Source organism: Myotis yumanensis, unplaced genomic scaffold (genome assembly GCF_028538775.1).
Source record: "Myotis yumanensis isolate MYYU_CA2020_CCGP unplaced genomic scaffold, mMyoYum1.0.hap1 SCAF_14, whole genome shotgun sequence".
In the NCBI taxonomy this organism is placed as follows: Eukaryota; Metazoa; Chordata; class Mammalia; order Chiroptera; family Vespertilionidae; genus Myotis; species Myotis yumanensis.
The window spans coordinates 31,288,767-31,315,687 of record NW_027223765.1 but is presented as its reverse complement, the minus strand read 5'-3'; the positions used below and the strand labels follow the sequence as shown (position 1 = coordinate 31,315,687).

The 26,921-nt window shown below is 48.2% G+C and overlaps 1 protein-coding gene across 1 annotated transcript in view; it reads right to left on the bottom strand.

Annotated features, from left to right (window-relative positions):
• Positions 1-26,921, bottom strand: part of CLSTN2 (calsyntenin 2) — a 554,129-nt gene that overhangs the window by 24,331 nt on the left and 502,877 nt on the right. Inside the window, exons 9-10 of the mRNA XM_070433507.1 lie at positions 17,327-17,489; positions 5,437-5,603 (exon numbers count right to left, since the gene is read on the bottom strand). Coding sequence (XP_070289608.1) covers positions 5,437-5,603; positions 17,327-17,489 — 330 coding nt within the window. The remainder of the gene's footprint in view (positions 1-5,436; positions 5,604-17,326; positions 17,490-26,921) is intronic.

Here is a 26,921-nt window from a genome sequence, read left to right as displayed (position 1 = left end):
CAGTATCACCTCTTGTTACTCCCCAAAGGGACTCTTTTTTTTTTACAGTCATGTGTCTTTTCAGTCAAGCCTCCGTGGGAGTCATCAAATCCTGTTCTTCCCTTCCAGGGCATCCTGCACTTCCCAGCTCCCCTTTGCCACTTGAAGGCAAGGCCATGTGACTGCAGCTGGCCAACAGAGATGTGAGAGAAAGTGAAGCGGCAGCTCTGGTGAAATGCCCTGCAGGGCACTCCAGCCTTTTTCTTTCTCTGTTCTGCTGGCCTATGGCATTCTAGGCAGAAATCCCTCCTCTCCCCACCCCCAACTTAGTGTGAGAAAAATAAACGTTTAAGCATGAAGCCATAGAGATTTTGGAGTCATTTACTACTGCGGTGACTTAGCCCATTGGAGGAACTGGGCCCTTCCAGGCATGACTGGAACTTCCCCAAGGCTGTGTGGTATCCCCGGAAGATGATGGGTTGTGTGGATGGCCATCCCCCAGTTCTGGTACAAACTACAGACGGATACAACTTTGGGGTACACTTCTCCCTTCTGGACTTCATTTCCTCATTTAAAATAGTGAGGATATTAGCATCTACCTGCCTGGGGCTTAAATGCGATAATGCATATTAAGTGTCAATTTGTGGTGGCTTTTGTCATAATTCTTAATATTGTAATTATGTTTGCACTGAGTCTTGCCTGTGCTGCTTCCCCTGCCTTTGCTGCCCGCCTTTCCTCACGCTCCAGGTCCCTCCTGTCCTGAAAGCCCTGAGCAGGGTCTCTCTGCGCTGTGACGTCTGGTCACGAGCAGCACTCCCTGTGCTGGACGCAGAGTCCCCTGGCCTAGAGCAGGTGACGCTGCAGTCAGCCTCCGGCCGGCTTCTCTCTCGCCCGGGATGATTCACTGGCTGCCATGCACTGATGAGTCATGATACAGTAGTTCTTAGTGTTCACAAATCACCAGGTTCAGATTTGAGCAGATTCAAGGTCATTCTTCTAAAGATACTACTTACGTTCCCAGAGGCTTTTCTGTCCTACCACATCCCTGCTATAGGAGAGTAGAGTTGCCGTCTGTCTGTCTCTCTGCCTGCTGCCCCTGGCAGACTGTGAGCACCTGGAGGGTAGGGTCTACTGACTTTTCTCAGCATCATCACAGGGGCTAGCCCATCAAAGCATGAAGCAAGGGGATGACCCTGCCGAGAAGGCCAATCTCTGAGCCTCTTTCCCAGGACGGATCAGCAGTTCCCCGGGAAGTCAGCAGAGGGCACATTCCTACTGCAACCACCTCGGGAGGACGGGTCAGGGAACGTGTTGGCTCTCCAGGTAACACTCTCATCAGAGCATTCCAAGGACAACCACAGCCTTCGACATAGTTCTTGTAGGATCAGTAAGGCCTTCTACTGAATAGGTGTTTGTTTTGTTTTGTTTTGTTTTTTGAACTGCAATGTTCACAGCTCTGTGGCATGACTGAGGTTGGTCTCTAGGTGTGTGGGACATAGGGTAATATTGGCATTACCAGAGGGGTGGCTTTTTGGGGACCCAGCGTTCACTCTGCCCTGAGAAGCTGTGTGGTAGCCACGGTGATTCCTTCTTTAAGCCAAGAAGCTGCTGGACAGAGGGTCTTTGCAGAGTGGTCAGCTCTGAGGGTTGGCCTATGTCAACAGCCATTAACAGGCTGGAACAGGGGTGAAATTCCTGTTCAAAGCTCTGACCTATTCTTCCAGGACAGGCCGGCCATGGCAGTCTAGGCACCTTGCCATTACTCCCTTGGACACCTGCCAGCCTCTTGGGCTGGGCCAGAAGATTGGCCTCTGCGACAACTGTCACCCAGGCTTACTTTTCAAAAGACGTGCAAGCCCAGCCCAGCTGGAGAAGGAAGCTGTGATTGTTTGAGAGCCTATTTATTAGGTTTGCTAGGGGAGATCTATATACCTATGCCTACGCCTATGTCTATGTATCTATATCTATATCCATATCTCTATATCTATCTAAATGTCTATATCTATATATACCTACATATCTATAGCATCTATATCTAATCTATATACCTATATCTATGTCTACATCTATATCAGCTATATCTATATTATCTATATCAGTATCTATATATCTATGTCTATACCTATATATATCAACTATATTTTATCTATATCTTTCTACATCTCTATTTTTATAGCTATAAATATATATCTACATAATCTATATTTCTATAGCTATAACTATATGTCTATATCTGTGTTTATCTATAGCTATATCTTTGCTATATCTAATATATATATATAAAGATATGAATAAAATTCAATTCTTGCAACATCTCTGCAAAAGATTAAGTCCATTTTTACCTCAGGGAAGTGAGGCTTATGGGATAGAAGCACCTTGCCCAAGGTCACCCCGCTATTCAATGTCCACACTGTGATCTGAACCACGGACTGTCTTGCTCCAAAGTCCCTGCTCTGTCCCACTCTTCCACACCGTGCAGATGACAGCCACAGGGATGATGCCACGGAGATCAGAGCGGGTCTTTCTTCAGGAAGGTGGCTACCCCACAGGGTTTTATGTGGATATAAGACAGCAGCCACCCAGACACTTAATGACTCCAGACACGCTGGAGAGAGATTCAGAAATGTGCATGATCCGGGGAAAATCAGTGAAAAAGAGAAACCGAACTGGGCCCTGTGAGCCGACAGGAAGTTTCCTTAATCCCAGGAGGACTTCACTTCTTTCAAATAGCCAGAGAGGAGGCAGGAGGCCAGGAGAGAAAATAATAGCCACTATTCAGCAACAAAATGAGGGATAAATGGAGGCAGGCAGGCAGGCAATTTTAATAATTTTAAGAATGCCTTCTAATCCGAGTTGGGACAAGTCCCCGAGCCCTACTCTCCTTATTTCTGAAATGGGGTCATACTATTTAATTTGCTGTGAGGAGTAGGGATAATGAACTTAGGAGGGCCCCAGTGGGTGCCCTGTAAATTGTGCGCCTGTCATTGACTTCTCACACGGCGCTCCGGTTCTTGCGAGCGGTGCCCCAAGGGTGTAAAATGATCCTTTGCACTGACTGGCTCTGAGCAGGTGGTACCCTCAAAAGTCAGACTAGCCTCCCCCACGGGATGATCCGGCAAAGAGGAGACCCACCCAGGGACCAGGAGCAAACCCAGAATCTGATAGGGCAGGAAGGGTTGGTGGAGGGATTTCTGCATCGCTGGTCTGACAACACACTGAGGAAACAGCACAAACCACAAACGGCAGGTCTAGGATCAAACTCCAGGCTCTGCATGTGAGGATGTGTGTGTGACATGTGCCGTGAGGGGCTGGCCTGGACCAGCTGCCATAAAACACTGCCGTTCCACCAGGACAGTGATGGCGAACCTTTTGAGCTCGGCGTGTCAGCATTTTGAAAAACTCTAACTTAACTCTGGTGCCGTGTCACATATAGAAGTTTTTTGATCTTTTTGCAACCATAGTAAAACAAAGACTTATATTTTTGATATTTATTTTATATATTTAGATGCTATTTAACAAAGAAAAATTGACCAAAAAAATGAGTTCACGTGTCACCTCTGACACGTGTGTCATAGGTTCGCCATCACTGCACTAGGAATTAGTCTTCTGAGTTTCCTTTCATGGTGATTAGCTACTGAAGTGTGTGTGTGTGTGTGTGTGTGTGTGTGTGTATGTGTGTAATGCATGTTAAGGTCCCGGAAAGCCATTCTTGCCTTACCCTGCGTGTGTTCTACCATCACCCCCCTCTGACCCAATCTCCAGGTGAGCATCCTTAACCCCACACGGGCCCAGATCATGCTCCCTTGCCCAGAGTACTTTATGGCTGCCTGTGGCCGACCGAAAAAAAGTAAACACCTAAACATAGCTAACAAGGCTCCCTGCCGTGGCCTCTGTTGACCTCTCTGGTCACACTTTCTACCTTGGTCCTGCAATTTGGGCATTTGAACATTGGCCCCGGAGTCCCAGGGTGCATTGCGGGTTCCTCAGCCCTCTGCCACGACTCAGGCTCTTGGCTCTGGCTAGAGTGACCACTCTGTCCTCTCCCCCTCCTCTACCCCCTGCCTTTTTCCTGGTTCGTTCCTACCCATCCCAAAACTTTTTATTTTTAAAAATACCTTCCTGCAAGCTGTTTCAGTTCCGGTAGGGGAGTAAGCAACCAACCAACCAAAGAGCAGGTAAAAGATAATGACTCCCTGTGGAATAGCCACCTTCCTGAAGAAGCCCTGTTCTCATTTCCATAGCTAGTCACTGCCTCCTCCAAGGAGCCTTCCCTGACTGCCATTCCCCAGGTTCTGGAGCTCTGAAGGAGGACTGAGTTTCCTGAAGACAAAAAGCTAGGAACATTCCTTTCTGTGCCTCTCTACGCAGCCGAGAACCAAATACATGGGCGTCCATGGAATGTTTGCTGACTCGACCTCCACTTAGACAAAAGCACGATGTGCTTAGCTCACGAGCCCTTCCAGAGCCACCCATCAGGGCTGCACAGGCCCCACGCAGCTCCAGTCAGAGGGCTCTCCGCTCCTGGGCTGCCTCCCAGCCCGGAGAAGCGGGCCCAGGGCTGGAGGGCAGCGGAGCTCCACGGGGGCTGGGGTCCCTGGTGATGGAGTGAGGGCTACCAGGATGTTTATCCTGCTCTTTGCTCAGGACCCCAGAGCCTTCCTGCAGGCAGGGGCTCCTGCAATCCAGGTGAGGCCAGAGCCATGCCTGCCTGTCAGGCAGGTGCTTGCTGAGGCAGAGTCAGCCACATCCTGCCTTCCCTTCCCCTCCCCTCGCCTCCTCTCCCCTCCCCTCACCTCCTCTCCCCTCCCCTCCCCTTCCTCTCCCCTCCCCTCCCCTCCCCTCCCCTCCCCTCTCCTCCCCTCCCCTCCCTTCCTGAGGAGCTTAGCTCAGAACACAGCTTTGATTCTCTTGGATTATTCAGATGTTTGTATTTTACACACATGATCAAAATCCCGAGTCCGTTTACATTCCCTTTGATGGCCAGAGATTGCTCGAGGCTCAATCTATGCCTCAACTCAACAATGAAAGACCCAGCGACCTCCACATCTGCTTTCTAATTCTAGCCCGCCGGGTCTGACCTTCCTTTCTGATGTGCACCATATATGGTCCAAACTTTTTATCTTGAAAGTATCTTCCTGCACGCTGCTTCGGCTCCTTTAGGGGAATAAACAACCAACCAACCAACCAACGAACAGGTGAAACAAACTGAGTCCCTCCAGGTAGACCCTGAACGTGAGCCTGACTATCCACCCACAGGGGCTTTCTCTAGGAATTTCAGGAGATGGCAGCAGTGTCCATTCGGAGTCACAGTCGCCAATCTCCCCCTGTGGCAGCACCTTTTCCTGATGTGGCTCTGTGCCACTGGACAGGAAAGGACTCCACCTCCCAGAGTGCACTGGCCCTGGGCAGCCTCCTGCTCATACACCTGGTTGGGGGTGATGCTGGCTCCTTCCTTACCTTTATTCCTTGGCCGAGGCTTTCCAGGGAATTGATATCCAGCCCTTCCTTGCAGGCCTGCAGGCAGGAAATCACCTTCTGACTCTCCATCTTTCCAGGGCGGATGGTGAGACTGGCCAGGCTGCCGTGGAAGAACTGGGCAAACCGCGGTTTGGTGACTTCTCCTCCTGGAAGAGAAAGAAGCGCTGTTGTTTCTGTGGGGATGGGGGACGAAACACCACTTCCAGGCACCGCCTGGCTCTGGAGCCAAGAACACAGTGACTGTGTCCCTTACACCTGAACTTCTCCTCCCAGGTGGTGAGCTTGGCGGCCGGGTTCTCAACAAGAGGATGTAATAGGCCACCAATGCCGTGACACTCCCAGCTGCGCCTGGTTTAGGAAGCCTGGAATCTGTGAATTTTAAAATAGTTACTTTCAGAGACACACACTGTCTGAGAAGACAGGAGGGAAGAGGAAGCTGCCGTTGATTAGAAGTCTGCTGTGCGCCGGGCTGTGTGCAAGGGACTTCACCTGAGTAAGCCTACAAAGATGGGATCGTTGTTTCCAACTGACACCTGAAGAGCCTCTGACTCAGAAAGGTTGAGGGACTTGCCCCAGGACACACAGCTAAACGCTGGAGCTGGTACTCTCGTCCTGGCCTGTCTGGCTCCAAAGCTGGTATTTGCTTCCCTACGTTCCACTAAGAAGTGGACAGGGACTGAGGAATCCCAGAAAGCCCACACACCCATGGGCGCTGGCTCTCTTGAAATGAGTTGACTTCACATCAGCTCAGATTCAGGTTCTTTGGCTTATATGGACGTCCTTGATTTGGATCTACTTCCGACTTTCTTCTCCTGTTCTCTACTGACTGAGCCGAGTCCTGTCTGAGCTGGGGTCCACTTCTCAGCACATGAAAATTGTCCAATGTGGCTTATGTTGCAAAGCCAGCCTGGAAGTTACCTCCTTGTATTTTCTCCATGGTTTTCCAAATCACTCCCCACCTCCCCAAGGTCTATTTGGGGGCGGGGGGGCAGTTAGGGAGTTTCCTTTTTGTTTCTTTTCTTTTTTTTGCTTTGCGTTTAGGATGCTCTGATCTGACATTTGACATGAACACAAAGTGCTAGATGCTCTTGTTAACTTCCAGCAAATGGGACGGGGGAAATATAGCAGTTCTTGGTAAAAGTCCTTTATAATAATGGTATGATTTTTTTATTTTGAGAGATTTTTTTCCCATTGTATGCTTCCCCCCCCCCCTTTTTGCCCAGTTTCCTTACCATTTGCTATAGATGGCTTATTTGCATTAATGCAGACTATGTTGCGAGTCTGTTTCATCTAGTAAACTGAAAATTATTGCTTAAAAAATTCACAGTCCACTGGGAGGCCTTCCCCACTGACTCCACGGAGCTCAGACCGCTTCCGTCTCTGGGCAATCTACTCCAACACACTGAACCTTGATCTTGCTCAGTCCACAGGGGACTCTCAACAGATCTGGCTTTGAGGAATGACCTGAGGTGGCCATGGCTTGAGGTGGCCAATTTGGGGCCTTCTGTTCTGGGCTCTCAAAGCCCCCATGGGTAATCTGCCCCTCCAAGTCCTTAGCACACTCCTGCCCCAGCAAAAGGGCACTTCTGTTGACCTGCAGGAAGAAGGTGTGAGCTTGGTATGAACAGCAAAGCTGCCATTACCAGGGCATCCAGATGGTCATCTCCCAACTGGGTGTGGACTATGTTCCTAACACCTGTGAAGCCCTCAACATACATTCTATTATTGAACCTTCATCAGACTCTTGGGAGGCGGCTACTATTCTACAGTTACAGGTGAGCAAATTCAGGCTTAGAGAGGAGGAACAAGTGACCCAAGGCCACAAAAGTAGGAAGTGATGAAGTATGTGCCTCACAGTGTGAATATATCCATCCAGGGAGGCCTCCTGGTGGCACTGGCCAGCACGGTCCAGTGAGGCTCAGAGAACCCATTCAGCAGCTCCGTCCTTAAAGACCAAACTCTGCAACTCTTTTGAATGCAAAGACATTTTCCTACGCATTCTTTCCTCTCAGCAAAGCATCCACGTTCTATATTTTTGACTCAGAAATCCCAGATCTGTGATGTACTCTATCAGTGATGTAGCTCCAGGAAATCAATTCAATTAGCATTTTGCAATAGGAGGCCAGCATAAAATTTGAAATATATTTGCACTCAGGGGTTGTTGTGAGGCAGGACTTTAAAATATAATGGATACACTGAAAATCTCTTTCTTTTTACTATCTAGCCCAGAGTGACTGCAGACACCACATGGCTCCTCTGTTAATATTTAGATATAAACATACTCATGAATTATCTTAAGAAAAAAAAACCAACCTGATTTCTAACACACAGGACCTTCGCTCAGTCTTTGGGAACATGATGTTGGGTTCCTGAGGCTAGCTCTGCACACAGTTAAAAGCGTTTGCTGTATCCCTACCCTTCTGTTAGATTCGGTTAATTGTAAGACGTGGACCATGCTCTCCAGGAGCTTACATTTAGTTGGGAGAATAAAGTGTAGAAACTGGGAAAATATAAAAGAGCAAATTGCCAATACAATAGATGGTCTAAGGCTGAGCATGATTAATTTTAAAAAAGTGATGTAGATAATGTGGCCAACAGATCACAGGGGGAAAAAATAATAGCCATTATTTATGAGGTCCTTAAAATATGGTGAGTCCCTTCATATGCTATTTTGTTTAATCCTTAAGCGCTAAGATAGTATGTTTGAGATCTTAGCCTCTATTCTTTTAATTTCTCCCCTCTGCCTCCCTCTCTGGCTTCTGCTCATCGCCATAGGGAGGGCTGTGACAGGGAGATGGGTATGGATCAACATTTGGGGAAAAATAGAGGAAGAAACTTTGGATTCCCCCAGACAAGGAAGTGATTCCCCAGGCAGGGGTGTGTGTGGGAGGTTAGACCACAGAGATGCAGAGGGAGGGCACCTGAGCCTGACACTGGACTGAGCGCCGACAGGGGTGTGTGATGTTGGGAGGGGATGCTGGTCTGGGCAGCAGGACGGAGGAACAGATGGTCTCACAGAGAGAGCATGAGGAGCAGTGGAGATAGTTCTGTGCCTCTAAGTAAGGCAAGGAGACCCGGAGAAAGCTGCCAGTCCTGAAGCACCATTAGTGACGGAGGACCAGAGAGGTGAGCACCCCTTGGAGGTCCCCTCAACACCCGAACATCATATAAATCCCCCTGAAATCATCTGGCACCCTAAGGAAGCGGCAGGACCCTAAATCTGCGAAGGTTAAGTTTCCTACTCAGATGGAATAGGAACTTGAAATGAGCCTAAGATAGATGTGAAAAAACAGCAACAACTAATTTTTTCCTTTGTGAATCCAGATTCTTCCCTGTTTCACTTACAACTCCTTTGACATGATGCTTTCAAAGGTAGGCTACTTGTCCAAGGCCATACAGCCAGGAATTAGTGAAGCCCAGATTCAAATTCAGGCCTGGCGTGCTGCCAAGCCTTTGACCTGCACGCCACACCATGAGATGTGGCCGGGAGGGCTCCAGCAGGATTTCTTGGAGGTGTCATGATTGGGCTGCTTCAGAAAGATGGGGACAGGCTGGGACTGACACCTGCCGGGGGAATGGCCAGTTATACTGGGCTCTGTGGACAATGAATGAGTTCAGCAGCAACTCCCAACCACGTGTGCCAGGTCTGCTGGGAAAAACCGCAGCCTTTGGCGAGTGTGATCTGACACAGCCAGTGCTCTTCGCAGCCAGAGTTTGCACTGGGAATGGGTCCCCCTCGGCTTTCTTTCAAGCGAGAGGTGGGGCCCACCCACTCTAAAAAGGGCTTTTGAATCATCCGTGTTCCCTTTCCTTTAAGGGTGAGTCAAGGATCAATGCGTGCGAGCGTCCTTGGTCGCCTCCCTTTGCAGAGTGTGGGCCGGTGCGGCTGGCCTCTCCTTTCCTGCTGTCATCCCATAGCCAGTTAGTCAGACACACCCGGGAAGGGCTGGGGGCCACGCTCCCTCTTGCCCCAGTCGGATGCTGCTCTGTGCGTGGCTGGTTGGTGGGGACGCCTCTCCATGAACACAATTTCATGGATGGCTGGGTATCAATTTTGAGCAATGCAAATGGTGAGGCCATCTGAAATCTTGCTCTCTCTCATTTCCTCATTTCAGCGATGGAGACGTCCACAGAAACGCAAAGGCCAAGTGAAGTGTGTAATAGACCCCTATGAGCTGCAGCTTAAACACTATCCACACGACCCCAGGGGGTGGCACTGTAGGTCGCGGGGGACTTGTGGGGACCGATGATCTGCCATCATGGCTGGCTAAGACACATTCTCAGCAGGCCTTCCCAACCTTACGTGTTTACGTATTCATCTCTCTAACCTTTCCAGCAAACATTTATATAGCATGTTCTAAGTGCATAAAACATACAGCTCTGGAATGACCTCAACAGTCAGCTCCCTGGGTACCTACATTCATGTGGGAATGAATGGAAGGGCCCTTATATGTCACCAGTAAATCTCCTCCATTCTCCAGATGAAGAACTGAGGAGCACAGCAGCAAGACACCGTTTTCAAAGACCCAGAGCAGATAAAACACCAGCAGCAGCGAGGATTCGGAATCCTCCCCTTCAGACGCCAAACTCCCCTTCCTGAGGTCTGGTGTGTATTCCCAGGTCCCTTTCTGCCAGACACTAAAATGAGTGCAGACACGTGAAGTACATGCCTTCATTTAATCAGCTTGGTCGAATGTAGCACAAGTTGTCTTAATAAAGTCTGTGTTGAAATTATTCTCCATCCCTAGGGTCTGAGCTCTGCAAGGAGGAGGCACGTGCTAAACCATGGGGCCTGACAGGCCTGTGCCTGCCTTCAGCCCTCAGCTTGACTTCGTATGCTCTGTGGGAAAAAATGCCCAGAAAGTTGGGGCAAATGATTCACCCCCAGGTTCCGGAACCCTCTGCCTTCCTCCCTTGGCTGTGAAACACCATCTGGCTTCACATGACCCTAGAACCAGAGGTGGGGTCGCAGCATAAGGAAGGCTGGGGGCTGTGGTGGCAAATACCAGACCTGGATGCAAATGCAGACTCTTTGAGACCCTTACCAAGGGCCTAAGTCTCAGTTTTCCCATCAGCAAGATGGGAACTGTAATCATACCCACGCCGCCTGGTGTTAAAGGAAAAGGTGCAAAGCGGTCAGCACAGAGCAGGAGCTCAAAGGGGCAGCCAGTTCCAGTGGCGTGAAGAGCCAAGGAACTCCTAGGCAGGGTCACACCATGCGAGTGTCTCCATCTCTCTTTTCAGTGGCCTTTCTCTCTTCTCCTCCCCTCTGGTGTGTCATTCAGAGAAGCGAAAATGATACTGTTTTTACTCTAAGGCCCTTGCCAAATATTCTAATTAATATAATCTTCAAAAGGAGATCCAGTTAGAATTATAACCCAATTATACTGTGTTTCCAGGCATGAATCACTGAATTTTAAAGCTGATTTAATGCGTGTTCCCTTTAAACCAATGCACGCGCATGTCAAATGAACTCCAGGGCCTAGAACAATCTTTCCTTGGTTTTTAAATACAGACAATGCTGAGAGACACCCTGTTAACCATTCCTGTGTGTTGGACCATGACCCATACATACACTTGCATCAAAACAGCCTGGGAAATGGGCTGTAACTAAATAAACATTAATTATTGACCTCCTGTAGGTCCTGGAGCAGGGGAAAAGGGGAAGAGAGGAGAATCCGGGAGAGAAGACAGTCCTGACCTTCTGCAAACTCATGGCCTAGTAGGGGATGGAGATCTACGTGAATAACTCCGGTGGGATCAACCGGAGGACTTGTATGCATGCATATAAGCATGACCAATGGACACAAGACACTGCGGGGAGGGGGTGAGAGCATGTGCCAGGGGCCAAGGCTGGGGGAAGGTCAATGGGGGGGAAAAAGAAGACATATGTACTACTATTTGTAATAGTTTAAACAATAAAATAAAATTAAATAAATAAATAACTCCAGTGGGATGTTTTCCAAAGCGTGATCCTGGGCCACTACTCCACAAAGGGCAGCTCCACAGTGAGATAAGATGAAGGAATTTAGTTAGGAAATGTCAAACTGATTGCTTTGTTGGTGGGCTTTGGAGAGCTTTTAATAAGCTAACAGGCACGGTGACTCTCAAGCTGGACCCTGGCCTCCTTGTGGGAGGGGCCCCTGCGGCACCAGAGCCGCATCAAGCCGCCTGTGGGGAATGCCACCTGAACGCAAGGCAGACTGCGCTGGCACGTGCCTCCTTCTTGCAGAGCTCAGACCCTAGGGATGGAGAATAATTTCAACACAGACTTTATTAAGATAATTTGTACTGCATTAGACCAAGCTGATTAAATAAAGGCATGTACTTCACGTGCCTGCACTATTTTAGTGTCTGGCAGAAAGGGACCTGGGAAAGCACACCAGGCCTCAGGACCACGTGCGGTTCCCATTCTCCCCCGGCTCAGGATCACACGCTCTCATTCCTGCAACTCTCAGGGCTATTGCTGCCTTCCACCCCTTTTCTGACCATTCCGATTCTGTGCCTTGGCTCCTCCCAAACGCCACAATGGGGGTTCTGTGTGTGTCCCTAACAGGTTCCAATTTATAGAGCCATCCCCTTTTCTACCTCCTGCTGTTTTTCTCGTTAAGTAGGGGTGGGACTCAGTAAAATCTGGAGCCAGGGTAGAGAAACCAGGGGGATGTCACGGTCAAGAGTGGGCAAAGCTGGACACCCTAGGAATGCCGAGGCTCAGGATGCTGGAGGAGAGTCCCCAGTGGAGGGGGATGAGGTGGTCAGTAGGGACATCTGTGCTGAGATCTACCAAGACCAGGCACAGACTCTAGGGATGCAGGGAGCTGGGCAGTGGCTTCTTGAGGGGGTGCCATGTTTTTATCATTTTGTTAAAAGCGCTCTTGCCCAGATGCTGTTACAACAGATAAAACAGCTGCTCTGGCTGCAGTGTGGGGAGAGGTGCCCTGAAGTGTCGCCTGCGGGGGCATCTCCCTAAGCCCCCAGGAGCCCCCTAAGGCCCTGGTCTGGCACAATCTGCAGCCTTCCTGGGCCACCCCCCTGGAAGCTGGGTTAGAGGACCTGGGTGACTGGGCCCAGTTAACGGGTCCAGGGGTGAAGCAGATGTGAGTGTACCATTTTTATTATTTATGAGTAGAACTTGAATGTTTGTTGTTAGAAGTGGATGAGCAGGAGATAGAAGGAAAAGGACAAATTAATTAGTCTTTAAATGATCCTCTCCCAAGGCCTGACCCAGAAAGAGACAAGGAACCTGGTATTTGTTTACAGGCAGCAGTTTCTGAGTCTGCACAGACCGAGTGTGGCCTCGAGGGAGTGTCTGATTCTGTCCTGAGAACCCATGAAACCAAGCACAGAGGGGATGGTGAGGGGGTGTGCATAGGCCCCACGGAGAAAGAAGGGCTCCTTTGAGACATGGCTCATCCTGACCACAACTTTTCCACAAATAAGGTATGCTATGTGCTCTGGGCTGTGCTGGTGACATTTCTTAAGTGTAAATGAACATTCAAATTTTTTAATTACTAGGAAAATACCAATGAAAATGAAGGTCCACTGATTACTTTGGCTTTGAATTCACTAAAAGAACACAGTAGGCTAATTGGGGCTGCAGAGCACTGCCCGGCAACAGTGCGAGAGCCAGTTCCCAGGAGCACCAACGAGCAGCTGCTACACCATAATTTCCATCCCCATTGTTAAGCCCCAATTGGACATTTCACAAATGGGAGCCAGTTCCCTTGCCAACCTCAAACGCACCTGAACAACTCCCCTCAATTGCAGCCCCAATTGGAGGTCCACACAGAGGGCTTATGGTACTGAGATAAGTGGGCTCTGGAAGGTTTAGAAACATGCTGGGATGAGGGCTACAGTGTAGGCCATTAACTTCACAGCACCATGTCCTATTGAAAGAGCTTGGGATGTGTCCTTCCAAGACAGTTGTGGCTCCGAGGAGGATATGAGCATTCATGCGAATCCAAGCTCCTTAACGAGGCAGCATGACATCCTACGGTCTGGTCTCAACTCTTTTTCCCCAGCCTCTTCTCCACTCATTCTGGTGCACGTACATTCTAGTGATAAGGAACCCTGCGCATGACCGCATCAAGTTTCCCTGCCATGTCACAGGCTGTTGCCTTCCTTATATCTCTAGTGAACTCCTATTCGTCCTACAAAGCCCAATTTTAAAGAGTCAAAGGATTTTCTCCGATGCCGAAAAGTTATTAATGGATTGTCATTCCTCTCAGGGAAGAAACCCAAATCTTCCCCAAGGCCCGAAATTTGCATGATCAGATTCTTGCCTACACCACAAGTTCTATCTTCCAAGACTTGTTTTCTGACTATTCTTGAGCCTCAGTGACCTTTCTGATCTACAGATGGAGCTGAGAGGGCAGGTCTGTGTGTAAGGGTTAGTCCTGGGGAAGTAGATCAAAGTCAGTGCATGCAAGGAGCCCTGGGGAGGCTGGAATCACAGAAGTCATCGAGTGCCAAGATCTTGCAAAGTGTCTGCCATGTTGAGTTTAAGTGCAAGGAGCAGAGAGCGGGTGGAGGAGGGGGCCACAGATCTTTTCAAATCGTCACTTTCATTTGACTCAAACATGCCAAGCACACTGCATGTGCCCAAAACCTAACTCATAACAACTGTGAATTAGGTGTCATCCAAGTTTTATGCATAAGAAAATAAAAGCTCAGAGAAGTTAGGATTTCTGCTGGGTCCACACAGCTGATACGTGGTAGGGCTGGGATTTGGATTTGACTCAAACTTTTCTATTTCCAAAGCCTAAATTCTTTTTTGTTTGTGGAGGGCCACTGAAGGGCGTATACAGCAGGGGATTAGCAAAGGGCATGCAGCGTTCCTGTGGCTTTTTAGTTCCAGGGTTGTCAGATGTGTCAGAAGGTAAAGGGTTTATAGTGTTTGTGTCAATGTACATCAGCTCCTGCATTTTCCTAAACATGTAATTACATCAACTTAATGATCAACTAGCAATAGGGGCAGTGAGCCACAGTGAAAGGAGGACATGCTTTGAAGATGTGGGGTCAGGCTGACTTTATGGGGTGACGTTGGGTGACCTGTCAGAGCCTCGGTTTCTTTATCTACAGCTGTGACTAACAACACTTTCTGACGTGACTGTAGACATCCCATGTATGTAAAGAGTCTCCTTGCAACACTGGCTCTAAAAATATCCACCAAGAAATGACATTAAGGACTTCCACTCACATTTAATTGGCCAAAGCAAGTCACATGACCACACCTAACTCCAACAAAGATTGGTCCTAACATCTATCTGGGAAGAGGACAGAAATACTCAGTGAATACCTTAGTAATCATTCTTTCTCTCACATTCTTGTAAAATAAACATATACTTTGTTTTAATGTTTGAAAACATTTTTTTTGCGGAATAGCTTTCAAATAAATTGTAATCAGATATAATATGAGAGCTATTTCTCAAGTGACAATTCTATCGTTAGATGTGGCCTAGGATACTAGAGAAGGAAAAAGCTCACTGAGAATGGATTCCAGGGCCACAGACAACCCTCCCCACCCTAGGGTAGAGGCCTGCGGAGCATTAGCCCAGAGGGATTTCAGAATTGCTATGGACCAAAGACTGCTGTATTTCTCAAATTCTTCCTCTTTCTTAGTGGAATTGTTTTTCAGTTATTCTGTCTCATTTCACTGTTGCATAGTGTGTGTGTGTGTGTGTGTGTGTGTGTGTAGAGGATAATGGTTATGGTTGTGAAAAATAATTCTTTCTATTAGTGCATATCTAGATCAAGTGAAGCCACATCTATGCTGGGTATAGAACCTCCCATGTATCTCATCCTGATGAAGAGATCACCAGGAATCACTCAGAAAGCCTGGACCCTGAGCTGGGAGCCAGTAACAGGTGGGACTTGGGGTTGTCTCATTTAGGGAAGGGTGGTTGGAATTTTTTTAATGTGGGAAGGACAGTCAAACAAATATCTGTTGACTAGGTGGACAGTCTGTGGTGCTCATTAATGCTGTTCATAAAATATTTTTGGTTTTTCTCCCAGCCACATTACAGATTTCACTTCCCTGTCCTTCAGTATGGCCATATGACTTGCTTTGGCCAATAAAATGTGGGTAAAAATGATTGGTGTCACGTGTAGGTGAAAACTTCATGGGATTTCTTTTTCTTCTTCCTCAGTATCCAGCAGTGTGCCTGCCCTGTCTGCTTGGGATGCCGATGAAGTAAAAGCAGAGAAGAGCCTCCATTGATTTTCAATGAACATGAAGCAAGAATTATTTTAAGGAACTGAAAATTGGGGCTTGCTTGTCACTGCAGTACCACTCAGTCTATTTTTGATTCAAAGAGATCATATTAATTCTTTATGAAATCACTTTTTGTTTTGGTGGGATTGTTTTCCTACCCAGCGAGCATGAAAGTAGACAGCAGTGGTGATAACTGGCCTTGTAGAATTGGGGGCAGGTTTCCAGTGCAGGCTGGGTGACAGGAATCCAGATATGGTCTCTGAGGACCATTAAGGAAAGTCATGGTAAGGTTCATGGTCAGGACAGGAGTAGTACCCTCATATAGTATGGGAAGTATCCAGGCTGTGCTCCAAAATATCCACAGGCTGGCTGTGGTGCTGGTAGGGCATCGAGCCACACCAGGGGGCCATCGCTCTGGCACAGCTGTGCTCAGTGACTAATGATTCCTGTGCAACCTCTGAGTCAGTGCCTTGCTATACTAATTAGTTTCATGGACTCTTGCCAGATGACAGTCTCTTTCCTGATATCCTAGGGAATTCTGACATACTGAGGAAACTCTCGTCAAGTTCTATTGAAATGTTTAAGGGACTTTTGACTATCATGTGACATATGTCAGGCATCTAGTAGGTGACCTCAGCTCACAAAACTTTTTCTTTCGTTGCCTTGTTCGTGCTCTGTTTCCTTCCTGGGTTTTGTCTTCCTGCTCCCAGAGCTGCACTACCAGTGTATGCACTGACCCCATCGCTTATTGCATGGATCACTCCAGAACTCGCTCTTTGTTCCAGAGGAGCCTAGTCTCCTCTAGCTCACCCTCTGGTTGGCTGGTCTTCTGAAAGCATATTCTTATATCAGAGCCCACCTCTCCCTTCAGTCCTCCATGGTGAATGGTCCAAGTCACAAACCTTAGTATTTTCACAGAATCCATCACCATGAGGTGGGTCATCGCAAAGGACTAATCTGCTTGTTTGGGGAGTGTTTTCCTTCCCCTCTGCTCTCTCACTGGGACTTCAAAGCACCACAGCCCTTAAGGGAGCAAAAACAGAGTCCAAAGGATCCGAGAAAGAGAAAGAAGGGTTACATGCCTGTTCTTTGGAGAGCTGCTTTTCCTGATTCCAAACAGAAGACTAGCCTGGGTTTGTGTGTTGGAGGAAAGGAGGTGAGAAGGGCGCAGAGAGCTTTGAACTTGAGAGTGGCCTCCCATGGCCTCATGCCTGTGGGAAATTCATTGCCCACAGCCCCGTGACTTCCATGAACAGAGGGCTGGGGGTTGGGCAACTTGTGTGGCCAGTGTGGTACTTTAGAGAGCCAACTGGCCATTTTGATACAGGATTCTGTATTCAACCTTTTCCTATTCATAGCCCCAGTCTGAAAGTGGCTAAGGTTCCAGAACAACAAAAGGTATTAGCAACTCAGAGGCAACCATGGAACTGTTCATGATGATCTGAAATTAAAATCTGGTTTCAAGCTAAGTATTTTATTATTACACAAGCTTAGTGTCTAGATGAATCCACATTTTTATAAGTCCTGTTTTATTAGTAAGTGATAGTACATTTTCTTGGCCAATTCCAACACCATTTGCTGTTCCCTTTTCTCTATCAGTACCTTTCACGGGCTGCACACAGATGGGCCAGGGAGAAGGACTTGAGTTAGGATTACCTTGCCAACATGCGCCGACCGTAAGTTGCATGGCTATGTGAGATGGATGAATGGGCCAATCGTTGGTCACCAGGTATGGTTCATATGTTGCTCCATCCATGTATAAGGTAACCACAGGAAACTCCACATTGATGACATAGTAATGCCACTCTTTGTCACAAATCTAATGAAAAGAAAGAGAAGCAACACTTAAAATTGAATATGCAATGAAATAGCAAACAGGCTTTTATTTGGATTATCAAAAGTGGAGAAGGCATTTTTGGGTCAACAATTTTTATTGCAAAGAACTCAATGAACATAGTGATTGATAAACACTGAAGTTATACAAGCTCACTTCAAACAGGATGGGGCAAACCATGGGGTAGAGGAATGCCTGAGAATGCAATCATCAGGCAAACATCTGAGTGAAGGCAGGTCACGTAATTACCAGCAATATAGCTGGCAAGCTCTTGGTGGACAGGTGGGGAAGTGTCAGCTTAAATTTGCTTTGTATAAAATTTTTCTTACTAGAGAAAAATTAAATTGAAATTATTTTTCTAAGTTTGGGGATAGACGGAGCTATAAAAGGAAACATGCTAGATCAAAAGTAGAAATGAAGATGGAGAAGGGGATGAGAAAGGTAAAAAGAAGAAAATGGAAGAGGAAAGAATTAGGAGTTAAAAAGGAGTAAGAGAAAGGCAATGAACATGGGAAGAGGAAGAGGGACCAGACGCAGAAGAAAAAGGAACCCCCCAATTCCTTTGTCTCTGTGTGAAGCTTTGCCTGGGGTGCTGCTGTAATCTCATGCTCTGTTCCACTCAAGCAAAATCAATTCTGAGAGAGACAGTCTTCCTTCAGAGGACTCGGCCTTGTCCTACCTTGGAGCACCTGGGGAGGCTTCGAAGGACCACAAATAGGTCCTCCTGACCTGGACGTGGTCCTCCTGACCACTAAGACTTGTGGTCTTAGGGCTGGGAACCAAAACTGAAACCTAATCGGTGGGTAGGAACATTGGGGACTAGGAGGGAGTCACAGTTCCTGACCTCAAGGGGCTGAACTCCCGGCATGCTCCAAAATGTTAAACCAAGATTGGGGTATTTTGGGGAAGGAAGATCGGAAGCATAAAAGAAAGAAAGGCTGAAGAACAATGCTCCCCTCCCTCCAATCCCCTGAGTGAGTGCCTTGGAAGTCACGTTAGACTTTCTCTCTTCCACACTCCCTGTCCCTGTCATCCCTCGGCGCCCCACGGAGTCCATCTCCGAATTGTCTCTCATCTGTATCCTCTTGTCTCCATGGCCCCTGCCATCTGTGGCAGCAGAGACAGATGAGTTCTGTGTGAAGGTGACCCCAAGGTGAGGGCATCAAAGCCCTCCCCACATCCCACAATGGATTAAACGCGCTCTTTCTCATGAATAGATAACACCAACGGGGACGCTAAACGATCTTTTCCCTTTCATTTTGCAGTAAGAATTTTTCCTTAATGTTCTTTTTATATTGTCCTATCTCATGTCTCAGAAAATTGCTCCTTTTGAAGCCCATTAGGCTGATAAAGCCTGATGAATATTTTAGGGGTCCGTGGAAGATAAGCAGAAGGGGCCCAGGCAGATTCTCCAAAGTCCTGTTACGCTCCACTGACTGTACAGCCCGGCGCCTGTTACAGCTCACCAGAGGCCCTAACCCAATTACACTCCCCTCCTGCTCCGGGCCCAAGACCAGATGCTGGGCGGGGTGCAGAGCCCACAGGCTGGGCCTGCGTGACTGGGTGGGCCTGCTGCAGGCGTGTAGATGTGGCACAAAGGAAGACCTGGAGACAGCGTCTAGGGGTGATGGGAGAGTGAGGAACGAGGAAGAGGAAGCATCAATCTGAGGAGGCCCAGTGCACTCTGGACGTGAGGTTTGCAATCAGCCAGGCAGCAGATTCCAGAACCTGGACTATGGTCGACACCCGGGGATGTCCTCTGAGGCATCAGGAAACCTCTGGTCAGGCTCAGAGTGCAGAGGGACCCTGACCATACCCCGTGCCCTTTGAAATGTAGGCAGAGCCTGAGCATCAACCAGGCAGCCCTGGGGGTCGCCCCTATCCTGGCTGCCACCACCCCCCTCCCCCAGGACCACCCTCTGGAGCATGACTGCCCTGTTGGGTTCAGGTGCCCGCTGCCCCTACAGCACTCCACGTCTGCCCACGCTGGTAGGAGGGCGGTCCGCTGGCTCCCTTTCTTTCATAACACTTATCACATCTTCATAGGATAGTACAAAAAGTTCCCAGGGAGAAGTGAGATAATTCCACAGCTCAACAGCAGTAGCAGCCCCTCTCAATAGTACATCTTTCCTAGGCACCCCGCCCAGCTTTTCTGAAGTATGAATCGCAGTCCCAGGGGCTGTCTGCGTAAAACAGTGACCTTGTACATGCAGCCTCGTTTTGCGTGAATTTCCCACTTCATTAGCATATCCAAGACTCCCAGCAGCCTCACCCTATGCGCCTGCAATAACTTTCCCACCTTGCTGGAAATGGGCCTTTCTGCTTATAGCATCCCTGAAAACAAAACCATAGCTGGGAAGGCTTGTTCGGATCACCTGCACAAACCATTTGGAAGTTTGCTGCTTTTACTTAACATCAGCATTAAAATGCCTTCACCAACCTCATTTTACATGGCGGTATAATATGGATATGCTATAATCTACTTAAATGTTCCCAATTATCAGGTATTCATATGCACCTGCAATTATAAATGATACTGCAATGAATTTCTTTGTGTATAAATATTTGTCTGCATTTCTGATGAAATCCACAGGAACGATTCCTGGAAGTGGAATTACTGGGTCAAAGGTTGGAGGTATTTTGTAGGCTCTTGATACATATTGTCAAATTTTTTTTTCCTGCAAAGGGTTGTGCCTTAGACTCCTCTGCCCTCAGAGTAGTGCATTGCACCCTTACTACATTAGGCATTAAAAAATAGAAAATCCTGGCCGTTTGGATTTTATGTGGGTCACAAAAGATGGCAAGAAGGATAGTATCCAAGGTCAGAAGGGAAGGGCCTCTGGGAGTGGGGAGCAGCCCGAGTCAAGACTCCGAGGTGTGAATTATTAGAAACTTCCCCCGTCAGCTTCTAATTGGGCATCCAAACAGGCCTTTAGCTCAGCCTAGCTTTATGCCTGCGGACTCCTCGCACAAGTAATCTATGAAGGCAGCTAAAGGAAATGCCTAATTAGGGTTTCATAAATGTGGATCTACGATCAAGAAGAAAACCCGTATTAACCCTCGGCTAGAACTGCAGGGAAAAACAACAGCTGAAAAACGATCGAGCCGGGAGGAGGCAGAAGTCAATGTATCCATGCATAGCTCAATCGAGAAAGAAGGGCTAGTAGGCAAAGTTCTTTCCTGGGGGAGAGAACTTCAATTCCCAATTGATTGTGACTCGCTGGAGAATGCAGCCGCACCAAACATGTCCAATGTCATCCCCTGGTGCCCAGAGCCTCCGCTGGACCAAAGACCCCCTGCTCTCTGAACCCACAGGTGTGCTCCTGATGGGGGGCGGCTGCTTAGCTGGGAGTGAATCAGAGACCAGAGACCCAGGGCCAGATGTGGAGTTGTAGCAGGGCCATGTCAGAGGAGGTCTGAGTAGGGAGTAGGGAGTAGGCTTGTACTCCAGGGTGAGCCAGGGGCCAGGGAAGCCTCCACGAGAGGGGAGAGCAGGCTGGGTGGTTGAGCTTTAAATGCTACATTGAAGTTCTGAGTTGGTCACCACCATTCAAGGCGAGGTGCATTTATGTACCGACCACTGTGTGCTAGGGAGCACGCTAGGGGCTGCACAGGGCGCAGTGCTTGTCAGACACGTGCTTTGCCTTCAAGGGCTTCAGTCTAATGGCATCAAGTACACAAAAGACTCCAATGGAACAGGAATGGAGATGAGAGTGATAGACAAGGTGCAGAGCACTGTGAGGTCCCAGGGAGGGGAGAGAGGGCTTCCGGCAGGAAGAAGGGGGTGTGTAGGGTGGATATGGAAGGACTGTTAAGATGCCACTCAGAATAGACGGCAAGCACAACATTCCAGATGTGGGGGCTCCAGTTGCGCAATCGGTTAGTGCGCGGTACTTATAAGACAACATTCCAGATGCATGGAGCAGACACCTTTTATTCCTTGAATAACCCATCTCGCTTTTTTACTGCCAAGGAAAGTACTAGGTTGGGGCATGTGGAGGCTCACGCATTCATTCGCTTCTGCAGATGTTTACTGAATGTGCGTCCTGCTCTGTGAATGAAAGAAAGCACTTGCTCTATGGAGCTTCCAGTCCAGTCACAGAATTGACAAAACCCTTGTTGGGACTCATGCCTGCACAGGTTTTCCAAGGTCCCAGGTTCACCCTGTGGAGGAGAGGGTGTCTGATTGCACTGGCAGGAGGACAGGGGCAAAGACACAGCTGGGAGGGTCAGGCTGGCTTGGGAAAGGTGAGGAGTGGGCGATGAGGCTGCAAGGGTAGATTTGGAACTGAGCCCCGAGGACTCGGACTACTTCTATTCTATAGGCAACGGGAGATCTGGGCGTTTCCGGGCCAGAGGAGGAGGATGGTCGTCATAACAACAATGCATGTTAGAACACATTTTTCCATTTTGGAGCAGCTTTTCAGATTCCTGATCCTATTTAATCCCCGCTGCAATCTTATAAAGTAGGAGGACCAGCTGTGTCTTAGGCACCTTTGGAAATAAAGGGAAGAAATGACATGGTTTCTAATCTCAAGGAATTATAAGGAGTAGGTGTAACACACACACCCCCACTGTGTGTCTTTCCATTTCACACACAACCAGTGGCTCAGCTCCACACACTCACTACACACACACACACACACACACACACACACACACACCCTCACAGCAGAGGCTGATCTCTTCCGTGATACACTTGTATGTCGTTGTCCCTGAATGGCCCCACTTGATGTTCTACAGGCTTTTCAAACTCACTGTGTCTGACACGGAGTTGAACACCCTCTGTGCTCCAGCCTCAGCTGCTCCTCCTCCTAGATCCCCCTCAGCGAATGTGTCCTCATCTGGCCTGTCGTCCAAGCCAGAACACTTGGCATTGCTTGGGACGCCCCGACTCTTTCTCTCCCTCCAGTTAACTTACTGCCAAGTTCTGACGATGCCTCTCTTGTCCATTCTCACCCCTCCACCCTCACTCCTACTCAGAACTTACAATATGTACCAGAGAGGGGTGAGGTTGAGAAAGTGTGTCGGGGACAGGCTACTGCAAGGTGGAAAGCATTTATCAGGGAGGGGGGACCACTGTGGCAGGGGAACGGTGAGAAAGCTGTGGTGTGAGTGTGGGTGAAACAGAGCAAACAGCCTGCTCGTGACCAGCTGCCATGGGCTGCAGGGAGTGGCAGGAAGGTTGGCAGGGCAGCAAAGGAGGGGCCAGAGGGGGTCCATGCAGGCCAGGCCTGTGGGTAGCGGGCTGGTGTCACACCTACTTTAGCGATTTCTGGGGAACTGTGTTCTGGATTTTGGGAAACTAATTGGACCTTCCTAATTCTGGGTCCCTTCACCTGTTAAGTGAGGATATTAATCGTATATATGTCATAGGTTGACTGTGTCAATCAAGCTAAAATAAACCATACCCAATACTAGCACATATTTCAGCCTAAGCAGATAGGGAAACCCCTTTCCTTTTCCAAATACATTGAGATGTGGATAAAATGTAACAACAATAAAACAAAATAAAATGAAAATAAGAGCTGGGAAGAGAAATCCTTAGATATAAAAGCAAACAAAAGAAAAAAACCAAAGTTGCATCTGAGAGTTGAAACAGTGGCCGCTTGAGGGGCTGTGGCCCACACTATTCAGTCATGGTTTCCAAGCCCATGGGAATGAGGAATGGAGACTCGGGTCCCCTGTGCAAGAAAAGCCCAGCGGGCAGGTATGTCTGCACAAAGCCCACAGCTGAAAGGGACTGTCTCAAGCCCAGTCCTGGGACGACCACTGCCATCAACCTAGGAACGCAGGAAGTAAGCCAGCCAACCAGCCTGCAACGCATGTCCGTGCACAGGGTCCAAAGGTACCAGCCCACGTGGTGTGGAAATCCGGAACGCAGAAATAACTTCAAAATGTGTGCATGAGGTCTGTAGGGACCCCAGAAACATACTCAAAACCTCTCCCTAAAAAGAAAAACAAACAACCTCTCTCTGGAGAGGTCCCCACAACCCAGGGTCTGAGCAGGACAGTTCCTGTCGGAGATGAGCTCCAAGTGAAAACTTACAAAACAAAGAGGAAAGGACTCTGCGTGCAAGAGAATAAACAGACAAAAAAAGTGATCACATTCACATTCAGGAACCACAGAGGATGGAGCAATTTGAACGGGAGTAGGAGGAGGCAGGTTAGAAAATGCACCAGATAAAAATTCCAGAAATAAAAGAGAGTTGTTGAACTAGATCCATGGGTTACACATAAACTAGAAAGCTGAAAACAGAATCGGGGAATTGGAAGACAGAGGAGATAGTAGCAAAATGAGCAACTTGATAAAGCAGTTAAGAGCTCTGGATTCTTTGGCTGATGGAAGGACACATTCCACGGACACCCTGACAGATGTGTGAGGTGGAGGTGAGCTGGTGGGGAGGGCTGGGCTGGGCTGGGCTGGGCTCCTGAGGGCTTTGTGTGCCCGCTAAGGAGTATGTAACTATTTTACTGCCTTGCGTTCTAGAAAGCCATTCTTTACTTCAACAGCCTCATCATGTGTGAAATTCAGATGACAATGGACACATAGAGCTACATAATCCCCTGGCCCACAGGAGATACACAAAGGGTGGGCCAAAACGGAACTTTGTTTCCGGAAATGCAGAGCTGCTGAACCCGGAGGGTTGAAACCAGGCAAATCTTGTTCTCACAGCAGACTAGCAAGGCCGTTTGGCCTCAGGCCACTGTTCTGGAACATTAGAAGGATGAGGTTTTGGTTAATGCCAAGATCAACTTCATGCCAAAGCAAAGATGCCAGTCTTATTTGCAAATCTATTTAAGATCTCCCCAGGAGGTCGCCGGCGCTTCCGAACTGGCAGGGAGAAGCGCAGTGTATTTTCAGCGGAAGGTGATTATGACAGCTCAGAGAGCACCCGCCGGGCCTCCTGTCAGAAAGCAATTGCTGACCCTGGGCGGCGTAGAGGAAACATGAAAGGTAGGCTGTGTCAGAGAGACCAGCCCGTTTGTAATTGGGTTGAGCAATATTTGGGCAAAGCCCCAAAACCATCCTGGAAAGCTGTCCTTGCACTCTGTGCCACTTGTACAAGAATTGCTAGCACCTGGGATTTAAACTCATCCATGGGGAGGGCAAACACACCTGTATCATAGGCACGAGGACATGCTGCTACCCTGGCACCATGCTATGGTTTTTGCCGATGAGATCAGCTTATGGGCCAGCTGGGTTATTCGTTCCCACCACTGCCTTTAAACAATGTCAACCAGCTCTTCCATCTCCACCCTGGGAAGACTGTTCAACTTCCAGCTCTTACTGATGGTCATACATTGAAAACGCACTTCAGTTAGCCTCTCATTCAAGTGAAAGCTTCTCTTGCTCAGCCTGGGGCTGATCTACAGTCTGTAAAGCCCAGGAGGTAGGTTGATGGGGTTGACAGGGGTGTCAGAGGTTAGGACAGAAAGTTGCTCTCAGTGAAGCGGGGCTGTGCTCAGTCTCCCTGGGGAGGGAGGGAGAGGACCAGGACCAGCCAGGGGAGATGAGGCCGCCCACAGGCTACCGCTTGGGAAAGTGTTGTCTTCAGACCCTGTCAGGCTTCTTTCCCAAATGGAGTTTTGACAAACATTTCCTGCAACATGAACCATGAATGAAAGAGTCCAGGATGCTTTGAAAAAGCTCACTTAACAGAGTTAAACAGATTCCTATTAGCTAGACTCCTTGGGCAGCTGCTGTCGAAGTGTGGTTTCTGAGCTAGGAAGAGTCTTCATCTGTAAAGCAGTTAGACTACCTATGCTGCAGGAAGATTTATTTATTCAATGGATATTTATTGGTAGCAATTATAGGTCAGGAATTATTGTAGGGGTTGAGTATATAAAGTGAGCAAAAACACATGCAGTTCCTTTCTAAGGGAATAGACAGAAAATAAAAAAAAACTCATATAACTAAATGCAACATTATATCTGAAAGAAAGACTATGAAGGGTAGGAATGTATAAGCCCATCATTGGGAGATGTGACCTTCTTCTAGAGCAGTGATGGCGAACCTTTTGAGCTTGGCGTGTCAGCATTTTGAAAAACCCTAACTTAACTCTGGTGCCATGTCACATATAGAAATTTTTTGATATTTGCAACCATAGTAAAACAAAGATTTATATTTTTGATATTTATTTTATATATTTAAATGCCATTTAACAAAGAAAAATCAACCAAAAAAATGAGTTCGCGTGTCACCTCTGACACGCGTGTCATAGGTTCGCCATCACTGTTCTAGAGTCAGGAAGTGATGGCGAAGGAAAGGAGGCAGGGGAACGGGCCAGTGGGGGTAAGAATGTTCGAGGCGGAGGAACTGTGCAGGCAATGGCCTGTGGCTGGAACACAGAGGGTTAAGGGAGAGCCTGTGAGATGCTGGGCAGAGGATCTGACAGAGTAGGTGCCAGGGAAGTGTCAGCCTCTATCCTTTCCCAGCCCCACTGCTGCCAGTATGCTCCCAGGGCACCCCCAACTCCCTGTCCCCAGGTTAGTCTTCCTGTCTACTCAGACTGGGCTCTGTGCTGCACCAAATCTGTGGGGATCCCCATCCCCCACAGACAAAGTGTTCACCCCTCAGCTGCACCCTAGAGAGAGGCTGTAATTCAACACAGAGGCTCCAGAGCCAAGCCTCCAGGGTTCAAATTCTAATTTGACCACTTCCGGGCAGTGTGATCTCAGGCAAATCACATCCCCTTTCTGTGCCTCAGTTCCTTCATCTACAGAATGGAAATGATAATAGCAACTAACTGATAACTCATGGGGTTGCGAGGACTAAATGAGGTAGTACATCTACACCACTTAGAATAGTGCCTGGCACAGTGAGTGCTCAAAAAATGTAGGTGTTCCTAGGGTATTGTGCCCGCCCCTTATTACCCTCAAGTGCTTACATTGTTCTTGAACTTTCTGACCTCCCCCCATTTGGTCCAGGACATGCCCAACCAACTTGTGCTGCGTCTCGGTTCACCATGCCACCTGGGCTACTTCGACTGTGCCAGCCTGCACTATCCTCTGCCCACCCTACCCTCCTAAGTCCCCCACAACACGCAAGGCACAAGCGTAATTTCACACTTTCCAGTGGTCACATCAAATAACTAAAAAAAACCCCAAAACAACCCAAGCGATATTGACTTTAATAATATACTTCATTTAATCCAATGTATCTATTTGTCATTTCGATGTGTACGGGCAACCTCTGAGAGACTGCGGGTTAGGATGCAGACTACCGCAATAAAGTGAATATTGTCATAAAGAAAGTCACATGAATTTTTTTGTTTCTCAAGACACATAGAAGTTATGTCTATACTACACTATAGCCTTAAGTGTACAAGAGCATAATGTCCAAAAAATGTACATGCCTTATTAAAAAATACCTTGTTGCTAAAAAATGCTAACCATCATCTGAGCTTTCAGGAA